The sequence below is a fragment of the Oncorhynchus mykiss genome, chromosome 1 (genome assembly GCF_057628025.1).
Source record: "Oncorhynchus mykiss isolate SJ-2025 chromosome 1, ASM5762802v1, whole genome shotgun sequence".
Lineage (NCBI taxonomy): Eukaryota > Metazoa > Chordata > Actinopteri > Salmoniformes > Salmonidae > Oncorhynchus > Oncorhynchus mykiss.
Window position 1 is genome coordinate 86,973,063 of NC_143022.1, and position 13,912 is coordinate 86,986,974.

Genomic DNA, 13,912 nt, shown 5'->3' on the forward strand with positions numbered 1-13,912 from the left:
ATCAGATTCCAAACTCTCCACCATGGCCAAGACCAAAGAGCTGTCCAAGGATGTCAGGGACAAGATTGTAGACCTACACAAGGCTGGAATGGGCTACAAGACCATCGCCAAGCAGCTTGGTGAGAAGGTGACAACAGTTGGTGCGATTATTCGCAAATGGAAGAAACAAACTGTCAATCTCCCTCGGCCTGGGGCTCCATGCAAGATCTCACCTCGTGGAGTTGCAATGATCATGAGAATGGTGAGGAATCAGCCCAGAACTACACGGGATGATCTTGTCAATGATCTCAAGGCAGCTGGGACCATAGTCACCAAGAAAACAATTGGTAAAACACTACGCCATGAAGGACTGAAATCCTGCAGCGCCCGTAAGGTCCCCCTGCTCAAGAAAGCACATGCCCGTCTGAAGTTTGCCAATGAACATCTGAATGATTCAGAGGACAACTGGGTGAAAGTGTTGTGGTCAGATGAGACCAAAATGGAGCTCTTTGGCATCAACTCAACTCGCCGTGTTTGGAGGAGGAGGAATGCTGCCTATGACCCCAAGAACACCATCCCCACCGTCAAACATGGAGGTGGAAACATTATGCTTTGGGGGTGGTTTTCTGCTAAGGGGACAGGACAACTTCACCGCATGCATCAAAGGGACGATGGACGGGGCCAAATACCGTCAAACCTTGGGTAAGAACCTCCTTCCCTCAGCCAGGGCATTGAAAATGGGTCGTGGATGGGTATTCCAGCATGACAATGACCCAAAACACACGGCCAAGGCAACAAAGGAGTGGCTCAAGAAGAAGCACATTAAGGTCCTCGAGTGGCCTAGCCAGTCTCCAGGCCTTAATCCCATAGAAAATCTGTGGAGGGAGCTGAAGGTTCGAGTTGCCAAACGTCAGCCTCAAAACCTTAATGACTTGGGGAAGATCTGCAAAGAGGAGTGGGACAAAATCCCAGCTGAGATGTGTGCAAACCTGGTGGCCAAGAAACGTCTGACCTCTGTGATTGCCAACAAGGGTTTTGCCACCAGGTACTAAGTATTGTTTTGCAGAGGGGTCAAGTACTTCATTAAAATGCAAATCAATTTCTAACATTTTTGACATGCGTTTTTCTGGATTTATTCTGTTATTCTGTTATTCAGTTATTCTGTCTCTCACTGTTCAAATAAACCTACCATTAAAATTATAGACTGATCATCTCTTTGTCAGTGGGCAAACGTACAAAATCAGTAGGGGATCAAATACTTTTTTCCTTCACTGTATGCACTAGTGTGTGTGTGTATGTGGCTGTGTGTGTGTGTATACACACATCTTCATGTCTGTGTAGTAACCCTTCTCTCTCCCCCAGGTGATCCGTCGGGGCAGTGAGGAGGAGAAGCTGCTGTGTCTGGTGAGACACCGGGCAGGGCACCGCTGTGAGAGTGCCGTGGTGGTGATTCTCATCTTGGCATGGGAGGGCATCCCCCGGGGTGTGGCAGACAGTCTGTACCAGGAGCTCACCCAGACTCTCTGTAAATACGGCTCCCCCACCAGCCGGCGCTGTGCACTCAACGAGGAGTGAGTTACTGAAAGAACAGACTTTTACCTATTATTTAATAATAGGCTTACACATACATATTTACATTCATAGAACTAATTATTGTCATAACAAAGGAGTGAGTTATATTCTTTCTAGCATTTCTAGATAGTCACCTTCTCTTTCCCACTCTCTTCAGTTGTGTGCCAGGATCTACTGAGTGTCTCACCTCATCCTCCCCCTCTCTCCTCCCTCTCCCCATCTCTCTCTCTCCTTCCCTCTCTCCATCTCTCCCTCCTTCCCTCTCTCCTCCCTCTCCCCATCTCTCTCCCTCCTTCCCTCTCTCCTCCCTATCCCCATCTCTTTCTCTCCTCCCTCTCCCCATCTTTTTCCCTCCTCTCTCCCCATCTCTCTCCCTCTCTCCTCCCTCTCTCATCCCTCTCCTCTCTGCTCTCTCTCCTACCTCTCCCCATCTCTTTCCCTCCTTCCCTCTCTCATCCCTCTCCTCCCTGCTCTCTCTCCTCCCTCTCCCCATCTCTCTCCCTCCGTTTCTCTCCAGTCGGACGTGTGCTTGCCAGGGTGTGGACCCGAACACCTGCGGCGCTTCCTTCTCCTTTGGCTGCTCCTGGAGTATGTACTTCAACGGCTGCAAGTTCGCCCGCAGCAAGATCCCCCGCAAGTTCCGCCTGCTGGGAGACATGCCGCAGGAGGTGAGGACCAGGACGCTCCAGTCAAACTGTGTCAAACTCCATTCCTCTAGGGCCAGCCACAGTGTCAGCAGATCTTCATCCCTCCCTTGCACCTATTTTCCTAATTAAAGCTACACAATATAGAAATCGCTGTGCCATTTCCTGGTTGCTAAAATTCTAATTAGTTTGTGACAAAACAAGCCAGTATAGTGTAGATAATCATTATACCATCTAAACCGCTGTGAAATATATTTTCCATTAACAAACATATTGGCACAGCCAAAAGAGGACTGGCCACCCCTCATAGCCTGGTTCCTCTCTAGGTTTCTTCCTAAGTTCTGGCCTTTCTAGGGAGTTTTTCCTAGCCACCCTGCTTCTACACCTGCATTGCTTGCTGTTTGCTTGCTGTTTGGGGTTTTAGGCTGGGTTTCTGTACAGCACTTTGAGATATCAGCTGATGTAAGAAGGGCTTTATAAATCAATTTGATTTGATATTTGTATTTTCAGCCCTTTTAAGCTGGCTTACAAAACTGAAAGTAAAAGACTCTAAAATGAAACTTAAGAACGGGAAGCATAGAAATAGCGCTCATAGAACAGATCTACTGCTTCTTAGACTTGCTTTTGATGAGAATGACAGATCTATAACTCACATTTCTATGTACATTTGGTCGGGTCAGAGCTATCTTAAGGGAAAGAGAGGAAAAACCATCAGACACTGTGGCGCTCTAGAAATTGAGTTTGGCACCCTTACTTAGATTTGAGAGACTGGTCGGGAAATAAACCTTAGCCCCTTCCCTATATGCCTAAACCCTAGCTCTCTACTTTGCTAATGTAAGTCTTGTTATAGCTTCACAAACAATGGTTTAGAATAGATATTCCTCAGTGAATAGTCTTCTTGGCATGTTAAAATGGCTAATAGACACCGCCTAGTGGCCTCAGGTGGGTATGACAGCCAAAGTCTGACAAGGACAACAGTGGCTGAAACATTACTGGGATTTCAAGGATTCTCCCGGGGCTCTCCTTTAATTTCACACAGCTTTTCCCTCATCTGTTACTGTTCGTATTTGTCCCACTCTACCTCTGATCTGTGTGTTGTCTGTCTGTGTGTTGTTCAGGAGGTGAAACTGGAGCATCGTCTGCAGAACCTGGCCACAGACCTGGGTCCTGTCTACCAGAGACTGGCCCCGGAGGCCTTCCAAAACCAGGTGGATCTGGAGCAGGCGGGCCAGGACTGCAGGCTGGGTCGGAGGGCGGGCCGACCTTTCTCCGGGGTCACGGCATGTGTGGATTTCTGCGCCCACGCTCACAAAGACACACAGAACATGAACAACGGCAGCACTGTGGTATGCTCCTCACATGGCTGGATTCACATGCACACACATATTTGCTGTCAAACAAACAGAGACATAGACACAGGTCAAATAAAATCAAAGTTGATTGGTCCCGTACACAGTTTAGCAGATGTTTAGTGAAATGCTTATGTTACTAGCTCCTAAATTCAGTAAAATGTCGAACAAGTACACAGATAATAAAAATGATTAAGAAATAATTGGAACGGATCTGATTAAGAACCCAAATAACACTGTAACAGTAGTCCAAATGCAATCTACATCTACACCAGCTTCATTTAGACAATATATACTAAGAATGATATGTACAGCAGTAGATATATTAGAGTGACCTGCTGTGTGTATAAAGTGTCACTAAAATGTGATGTACAATAGTAGAAATATTACAATGAGCTACAGGTATGTCGAGAATACAGTATTTAAATACACAGTGTAAACCGGTAGTATCCAGTGGCTTAATGTCTGTATAACATTGGACATTATTGTTGGCTGTGAGTGTGTATGTCTGTGTCTGTATGTGTGTGTGTGTGTGATAGTTTGTGTGTGTGTGTTGTCTGTGCATCACCTAGTAGACGATTATTGATGGCTGTACAACAGTCTGATGGTCTGGTGATAGAAGTTGTACAGCAGTCTGATGGTCTGGTAATAGAAGCTGTTCATCAGTCTGATGGTAATAGAAGCTGTTCATCAGTCTGATGGTAATAGAAGCTGTTCAACAGTCTGATGGTCTGGTGATAGAAGTTGTACAGCAGTCTGATGGTCTGGTAATAGAAGCTGTTCATCAGTCTGATGGTAATAGAAGCTGTTCATCAGTCTGATGGTAATAGAAGCTGTCCAACAGTCTGATGGTCTGGTGATATAAGCTTTTCAACAGTCTGATGGTAATAGAAGCTGTCCAACAGTCTAATGGTCTGGTGATATAAGCTTTTCAACAGTCTGATGGTAATAGAAGCTTTTCAACAGTCTGATGGTAATAGAAGCTTTTCAACAGTTGATGGTAGTAGAAGCTGTTCAACAGTCTGATGGTAGTAGAAGCTGTCCAACAGTCTGATGGTAATAGAAGCTGTTCATCAGTCTGATGGTAATAGAAGCTGTTCATCAGTCTGATGGTAATAGAAGCTGTTCATCAGTCTGATGGTAATAGAAGCTGTACAACAGTCTGATGGTAATAGAAGCTGTACAACAGTCTGATGGTCTGGTGATAGAAGCTGTTCATCAGTCTGATGGTAATAGAAGCTGTTCATCAGTCTGATGGTAATAGAAGCTGTTCATCAGTCTGATGGTAATAGAAGCTGTACAACAGTCTGATGGTAATAGAAGCTGTACAACAGTCTGATGGTCTGGTGATAGAAGCTGTTCATCAGTCTGATGGTAATAGAAGCTGTGTATCAGTCTGATAGTGATATAAGATGTACAACAGTCTGATGGTCTGGTGATAGAAGCTGTACAACAGTCTGATGGTCTGGTGATAGAAGCTGTACAACAGTCTGATGGTCTGGTGATAGAAGCTGTACAACAGTCTGATGGTAATAGAAGCTGTACAACAGTCTGATGGTCTGGTAATAGAAGCTGTTCAACAGTCTGATGGTCTGGTAATAGAAGCTGTTGAACAGTCTGATGGTAATATAAGCTGTTCATTAGTCTGATGGTCTGGTAATAGAAGCTGATCAACAGTCTGATGGTAATAGAAGCTGTTTAACAGTCTGATGGTAATAGAAGCTGTCCAACAGTCTGATGGTCCGGTTAATAGCAGCTGTCCAACAGTCTGATGGTAATAGAAGCTGTTCATCAGTCTGATGGTCTGGTAATAGAAGCTGTTCATCAGTCTGATGGTCTGGTGATAGAAGCTGTTCAACAGTCTGATGGTAATAGAAGCTGTCCAACAGTCTGATGGTAATAGAAGCTGTTCATCAGTCTGATGGTCTGGTGATAGAAGCTGTTCATCAGTCTGATGGTAATAGAAGCTTTTCAACAGTTGATGGTAGTAGAAGCTGTTCAACAGTCTGATGGTAATAGAAGCTGTCCAACAGTCTGATGGTAATAGAAACTGTTCATCAGTCTGATGGTCTGGTGATAGAAGCTGTTCAACAGTCTGATGGTGATAGAAGCTGTTCAACAGTCTGATGGTAATAGAAGCTGTTCAACAGTCTGATGGTAATAGAAGCTGTCCAACAGTCTGATGGTAATAGAAGCTGTCAAACAGTCTGATGGTAATAGAAACTGTTCAACAGTCTGATGGTAATATAAGCTGTTCAACAGTCTGATGGTAATAGAAGCTGTCCAACAGTCTGATGGTAATATAAGCTGTTCAACAGTCTGATGGTAATAGAAGCTGTCAAACAGTCTGATGGTAATAGAAACTGTTCAACAGTCTGATGGTAATATAAGCTGTTCAACAGTCTGATGGTGATAGAAGCTGTTCAACAGTCTGATGGTAATAGAAGCTGTTCAACAGTCTGATGGTAATAGAAGCTGTCCAACAGTCTGATGGTAATAGAAGCTGTCAAACAGTCTGATGGTAATAGAAACTGTTCAACAGTCTGATGGTAATATAAGCTGTTCAACAGTCTGATGGTAATAGAAGCTGTCCAACAGTCTGATGGTAATAGAAGCTGTTCAACAGTCTGATGGTAATAGAAGCTGTTCAACAGTCTGATGGTAATATAAGCTGTTCAACAGTCTGATGGTCTGGTGATAGAAGCTGTTCAACAGTCTGATGGTGATAGAAGCTGTTCAACAGTCTGATGGTAATAGAAGCTGTTCAACAGTCTGATGGTAATAGAAGCTGTTCAACAGTCTGATGGTAGTAGAAGCTGTCCAACAGTCTGATGGTAATAGAAGCTGTTCAACAGTCTGATGGTAATATAAGCTGTTCAACAGTCTGATGGTAATAGAAGCTGTTCAACAGTCTGATGGTAATAGAAGCTGTTCAACAGTCTGATGGTAGTAGAAGCTGTCCAACAGTCTGATGGTAATAGAAGCTGTTCATCAGTCTGATGGTAATAGAAGCTGTTCAACAGTCTGATGGTAATAGAAGCTGTTCAACAGTCTGATGGTCTGGTGATAGAAGCTGTTCAACAGTCTGATGGTAATAGAAGCTGTTCAACAGTCTGATGGTAATAGAAGCTGTTCAACAGTCTGATGGTAATAGAAGCTGTTCAACAGTCTGATGGTAATATAAGCTGTTCAACAGTCTGATGGTAATAGAAGCTGTTCAACAGTCTGATGGTCTGGTAATAGAAGCTGTTCAACAGTCTGATGGTAATAGAAGCTGTTCAACAGTCTGATGGTAATAGAAGCTGTTCAACAGTCTGATGGTAGTAGAAGCTGTCCAACAGTCTGATGGTAATAGAAGCTGTTCAACAGTCTGATGGTAATAGAAGCTGTTCAACAGTCTGATGGTAATATAAGCTGTTCAACAGTCTGATGGTAATAGAAGCTGTTCAACAGTCTGATGGTCTGGTAATAGAAGCTGTTGAACAGTCTGATGGTAATATAAGCTGTTCAACAGTCTGATGGTAATAGAAGCTGTCCAACAGTCTGATGGTAATAGAAGCTGTTCAACAGTCTGATGGTAATATAATCTGTTCAACAGTCTGATGATAATAGAAGCTGTTCAACAGTCTGATGGTCTGGTAATAGAAGCTGTTCAACAGTCTGATGGTCTGGTAATGATGGTCTACTGCTGGTGATGCTGTCAGCTGACCTAGCCACACTCCGGAGAGCCATGCGTTTGATTGCTGTGCAGTTTCCGTGCCAGGCAGTGATGGAGCCTGACAGAATGCTCTCAATGGTGCATCTGTAGGAGTTTGTGAGGGAATTTGTTCAGCCGCCTGAGGTTCTGGAGGCACTGCTGCGCCCTCTTCACCACAATGTTGGTGTGGGGAGACCATTTCAGGTCTTCTGTGATGTGCATGCTGAGGAACTTTAAGCTTTTGACCATATCCACTGCGGCCCCGTCGAGGAGGATGGGGGTGTGCTCCCTCTTCTGTCTCCTGTCGTCCCTGATCAGCTCTTTAGTTCTGTTGACGTTGAGGAAGAGGTTATTTTCCACACACCACTCCGCCAGGGCTCTAACCTCCTCCCTGTAGGCTTTCTCATTTTTGTTGATACATACATACGCTCGCTCACTCGCGCACACACAGAGAAACACAAATACTTACACACACTTGCTTTTTGTGCCAGCATTTTAATGGACAACACCGTTGAGAGTTAGTGTTGTGGTCGTGTTTTGTGCGTTAATGGACATACTGTAACTGGGCCATTGGAAGCAGAATTCAACATTAGCTTAGACAAATGTCACTATCAAATCATTTTTTTAAATCCATAGTGGAAACAAAAATCGATATGAGATGTCATGCACTTTTTGGTCACCTCACGCGTTTTCACTTCAACCAAGATACCGTAGGCATTTTATCCCAGAAACTCTCAGATACTTTGCTAGTCTTTTCCATTCATGTAAAATGTATTGTTGTCTGACCCTCCTGCAGGTTTGCACTTTAACCAAGGAGGACAACCGTGCGGTGCGTAACATCCCTGAGGATGAACAGCTCCACGTCCTACCCCTCTATAAGATCTCACAGAGGGATGAGTTTGGCCGTGCCGATGGCCAGTGGGACAAGATCCAGACTGGGGCCCTGCAGGTGCTGTCAGCCTTCCCCAGAGAGGTAGGTTCCTACGCTTTCCTAGGTTTCCCCTAGGTGCAGATCTAGGAGCAGCTTCCTCTCCTCTAATCCTAACAGTAACCATTACTGGGGAAAATATGAAACTGACCCAAGAGATCAGCGTCTACTTCACCCTAAATCGGTTCTTATCCCCTGTAGAGAACCAGGAGGCAGGGGCTGTTACACGGGGTGGCCAATCCTCCTCCTGTGCTTACTGGGTATGCAGGCTTTTGTTCCAGCCTTGCTCTAACACACTTGATTCTACTAATCAACCTCCAGTTGCTCACCCGGATGAGGGTTGGTTAGCCTTGCAATCTACGGGATTGAAATTAGTTGGCGTCAAGACCATGTCAATTGGAGAGTTTTGGGTTTGATCTTGCACAAGTCACATCCCACTGGGCAAAATCAACATTGTTTCCATGTCATTATAAATAAATAAATCTATGTGATGGTGTTGAATTCTCGTGGAAAACTGATTGGATTTGCAAAAAGTCATCAACATAAAGGAATTTCTTTTTTTTTTTCAACCAACTTTTAACCCGAAATCCATTGACATGGTGAAATTCAACCAAATGTAAATCCAAACCAGACATTGAAATGATGTCTGTGCCCAGTGGGATGTGCTGTATTTGCGTGTTTACTTCAAACCACTTGATAAAAGCTTTTACTAAATGACCATGTTTATATCATCACCAGGTGCGTCTGCTGGCTGAGCCGGTGAAATCAGCCCGTAAGAGGAAGCAGGAGGCCAAGCTGAAGGTCCAGGCTGACAAACAGGCTGCAGCTCAGGACAGGAAGCCTGGACAGAGTCCACTAACCCCGGGCAAGGTCAAGACCGAGAGCACCAACAAAGGTAGAGACCTCTGGTTGGTTGATTGGTTGTTTGATTAGTTGGTTGGTTGATTGATTGGTTGAATGAATGATTAATCAGTTGGTTGGTAGATTAATTCATTTATTAATGATTTACTAATTGATTCATTGATAAATTGGTTGATTGATTTTTCTGCATTTTTCTTCCAATAAAATGCTTGATCCCTGTTTGTATATTTCACCTTCCAGGTTCCAAAAGCACTTCATCAGTGGATCAGTCCTCCTCATTCAAAGCAGAGCCTCAGTCCTTCTACAGCTCTTTCACACCAGGAAGTGTGGGTGCCTATGCTCCAGAGTCTAACTCCCCTAGCCCTTACCACCACAGCACTCCCACCTACCCCACTCCTCCAGGAAGATCCACCCCGGGGATGGAGGCTCTTTCCCCCCATCGTCCCGGCATGCCTTCCACCCAGTACGGATACAGAGGGCCACCAGGGGCCCAGTGCAATGGTTCCCCCCTCCATTACAAGACAATGGGAGAGGATGTAAATGGTTACTCCCCAGGACTCATCAGAAAGCAGCTGGCGAACACTGAGAGATGTGGGACACCTGGCGACTACCCCCCCAGGACGTTTAAAATGGAACCCAACGAGGTGCACTGCTCCCCTCTTGTCAGACCCCCCCACAGCCACAGTACTCCTCCTCCATCCTCCTCCTCCTTCTCCGCCCCCCTCCCCCAACCAGAGGGCCTCCACAGCAGACTAAACGGGCTCCCCGGGGTGGCGGAGGAGATCGGGGACGGGGTTAAAGGTCATGGAGGTCATGACCTCCCCCACTGTGCCACTCATCTCCCCCTTCAGGCCCCTCCCCCTCTCTTCCCCAACCCAGAAGAGGTCAAACAGGAACAGGAAGAGGTGTGGTCAGACAGCGAGCACAACTTCCTGGACAGTGACATTGGCGGGGTGGCGGTGGCTCCCTCCCACGGTTCCATTCTGATTGAGTGCGCACGCAGAGAGCTCCATGCCACCACCCCCATCCTCAGACCCGACCGCAGCCACCCCACCCGCATCTCCCTGGTCTTCTACCAGCACAAATCCCTCAACGAGCCTGACCATGGCCTGCACATGTGGGAGGCAAAGATGGCCCGGAGGGAGCGGGAGAGGGAGGAGGAGGCTGAGAGGATAGGGATGGGCCTGGACCTGGAAGAGGTTAGCCCGGTCAAGGGGAAGGGGAAGAGGGGGAAGGGGGCCGGGGCTGAGAGTGTGGAGCCTGAGGAGGAGGTAGAAGAGGAGGGCCCGGAGGAGAAGAAAGGGGTGTTGAAGGTTCCTACCCGGCAGGCGGTGACCGTAGCGCGGGATGGGGTGGTCACTGTGTCCCCTTATGCTCTGACACAGGTCACGGGCCCCTACAACCGCTGGACATGATACTGTTATGTACACACACGTACACAGGCACACATTCACTCACAGACACATACAGCGATGACATTTTAACACACACACACACACACCACCCTGTGCTACTGCCTTACCTCAATCAACTTTACACTTCTAATCTCCTTTTTCTGTGTTATTTCATTGTGTTACTTTTTCCAAACGTATGTCTGTTTATTTTTGTTTTTCTTCATCTCTGCTTTCAAAGTGATGAGGAAGAATATCGTTTGTGGGTTTTTAACTGTGACTTTTAGTGTTTGGTGATGATTTGTGGGGTCTGGTTTTTTCATGTAAAGAGATGGTGCTCAGAACCAATTTTAAATATGTTTTTAAACTGGTTTTAAATACAACTTGATTAATAAGAACAAACAAGATGTGATTATTTATTCTGACCATTTTTCAAAAACTATTTTTTTATTTTATTTCTTGATGCAAGCCTGTTTACTGCAATTTTGCTGTCATCCAGCATTTTACACTAGTAAACACTCATGTCAAGTCTCTATGGTCTTTGTTTCAGCCAAGAGTGCTCTTTTCACAAAAGGAGTTTTATCAATGATTGATCATGTAATGGTGCCATCTGTAGCAGCAACTTTCGATAAACACACCACATATTACACAGTATGTAAGACTAGACTACACACATTTACTCTAGTTTTATGTGAACAAAATGTACCCATGTAGCATGGTGCTTTTCCTTCTCTTCCCGTTCCTCTATTGGTGGTCATGAAGGAACTTTACTACCTTGTTTTGGGCTGGATCGTTTTAGTCTTTTTGTTAAACGTACAGATATATGATGACATATTGAAAAAGCACTTTTTTATTTTTCATAACTTGAAAAAGGTCCCGTTCCAATATGTACAGATAGAGAGATATATCCGACAGCTTGTTTGAAACCTGTTCGTTTTTTTGTTGTAGAATGATTTTATTCAACTATGAATTTGTAACATTATAAATTGCATATCAGTCTCACAAAAAAAACTGGCTTACTAAGCAATTATGAAATGCTGCATATAAAGATTGTGTCAGATTATGGTGCTTGTTTTCAACGACACTTAATTTTTATGAATCTGGATAACCATGTACAGTATGTTCACTGAAGACCTGGGTTCAAATACATGTGTATTTGAGTATCTGGTATTTAAAATGCTTTTTTCTATGTATTTGAGTATTTTCAAAATACACAGCCCAAAATAAGTACTTTTATTTTAATATTTTAATGGTTGATTGTAAAAACCAAATTGATAGTATTTTCAAATACTTATGTAAAATACTATTTTCAAATACCTGGGTTAAATGCATGGGAATGTATTTGCATCAGTGTATTTGAGTATTTTCAAATACTTTCCAAATTTCCAGATGCAACTACTTGTCTTTTCAAATAATTACTTTGAATGTATGGGAAAGTCATTGAGATATTTGAAATAGTATTTTAACCCAGGTCTGGTTCACTGTCTGAACTTCCAGAGTGTTTTAAATAGGACTTGTCTGTTTTTGATACAGACACAGCTGAAAAGACCACATAAAACCTGTTCAGAAATGGTGACTATATTACTGTATGTTTCTTACAGGCGCTGACAGCATCTCTATCCTCTCTTTTTAACTGACTAGGGCATTGATTGGCACTTATGTTTGTCCATATACTGGGTATAAATACATTATACAAGTGGAAAGAAAACCAACCAAATCCTTTGTTGTTTCTCATTGCCTCGTCTTCACTCTTTGGGTGAAGCTGCTCTGACAGAATAAAACACTCCTCAGATCATTTCAGATGCTGTAACAGTGTTGAAATGTTGTTAAAACGTTGTTTACATACCATTTACATAACTGTTTCACATGGTGTCTGAATGTGGCATACAGGGTTGGGGTTAACTCGTGTCATTTCAGAAAATAACGGTAATATTCAGAGAGAATTTTCCAATTCAACCTTATTCATTCAAATTCATTTGAAAATCCTGGATAGAAGGCTTTTGAAATAGAATCAACCTCAATGCTTGTGGCATACCGTTTCAGGGTGGAAATGTAGTTACTTTCTGATGGTGCTAACTCGTCAAAATGTGATGCTGCACTGACAAAGCCTGTGTTTATTCTAGGGGTGATGTTATGATGCTTTTTGCATGACTAGCATTTGCTGTTTCCCTTCTGGATGGGCCTGCCATACCTTTGTGCTCTACCATCTCTGTCCTGAATGCATTATGTACTACAGTACTTCAATCTTGTCACTGGTCAACTTGAGCAGAGTTACAGAGTAGCATCAATTCTCTGCATCTTTTCATCATAAGTTCTAGGTCTATCACGTATTGAGTCAGACAGTAGACCTCTGCAGTATACAGTATAAACCTGCTTTAATAGGGGGCAACCATGTAGGGTATTCATCAATGCTCACATTAGTCCATCATAACCATGTAAATATGGGCCCATTCACTAATTCTGCAATTGATTAGGCATCTGTTGTATTGATCGGTCTCAGTATATGCTGGCTCTAATGCAGCTCAATGCAGATAAAGCACATTTCACTGGTGCTTTCATTTGAGTAATACACAGATCTGGATATATGTTTTTTTTTATGTCTGTTTTTTCTTTGTTTCTCAGGTGTGAGGTTGTTCATTTACCCAGGCTTCAACCCAACTAGGGCACACACAGTCTCCTAACACAACTCTCTTTCTTCCAATAATGTTGTCAACAGATTGACAAAGTCAAACCATATACTTAGATTTTTCCTCTGAGATAAATGTTGACACATAGATTGAATGCATTTTATACAAAGTAGCTGCAGTACATATATAGTCTATTACATTATATTGAATGTAGGCCGTTGCAAGTTAATAATGTGGTAGAAAACAGTCACTTTAAAATGTTTCCAGCTTTACATAAGACAGTTTGTAAGATAATAAACTTTTGTAATTGTTTCACTTGAAGATTTCTTGGTTCTACCATTATGTGTGACTTGAAAACTGTGGTAACCTACATGTACATCAAGGAGGAAAAACTAGCACCAGCATTTTAAAACTCAAAGGTTTTTATTGGAATAAAACTGTATAAAATACACATTTCATGTGGAACTGACAGTTTTACTGTACTATTCATGGTTTGTAGATAACAGTCTTGTTATTTTGCAACTGATTGACAAAATGACTGTACATAATAACTAAGGTGTATATCAGTTTGACAGTTTTGAGAAAATACTAAATTCAGCATTCCTGTCAATGGCTACCCCCTGGTGAAATAAAGATGTATTTATATTTTGGACTTGTTGTGTGTCTTTTTGCTTTATTGACAATAAGTGACTTCAAGGTATACAAACTATAATACTCTGTGTGTGTGTGTGTGTGTGTGTGTGTGTGTGTGTGTGTGTGTGTGTGTGTGTGTGTGTGTGTGTGTGTGTGTGTGTGTGCGTGTAGTCTCAGGTGAACATAACAGATGGCAATACCCCTGATTAGAAATGTGTGTGTAGACCCTTA

General features: G+C 43.4%; 1 protein-coding gene across 4 annotated transcripts in view; it reads left to right on the plus strand.

Moving 5' to 3' along the window:
• The window catches only part of LOC110530841 (methylcytosine dioxygenase TET3), a 70,292-nt gene extending 56,592 nt beyond the window's left edge, over nt 1-13,700 (plus strand). For all 4 annotated transcript variants that reach the window (XM_036987134.2, XM_036987128.2, XM_036987143.2 and 1 more), the window contains 6 exons: nt 1,342-1,550; nt 2,069-2,219; nt 3,314-3,541; nt 8,038-8,214; nt 8,908-9,064; nt 9,271-13,700. In XM_036987134.2, coding sequence (XP_036843029.2) covers nt 1,342-1,550; nt 2,069-2,219; nt 3,314-3,541; nt 8,038-8,214; nt 8,908-9,064; nt 9,271-10,445 — 2,097 coding nt within the window. In that variant the 3' untranslated portion in view covers nt 10,446-13,700. The remainder of the gene's footprint in view (nt 1-1,341; nt 1,551-2,068; nt 2,220-3,313; nt 3,542-8,037; nt 8,215-8,907; nt 9,065-9,270) is intronic.
• Nucleotides 13,701-13,912: the final 212 nt, after the last annotated feature.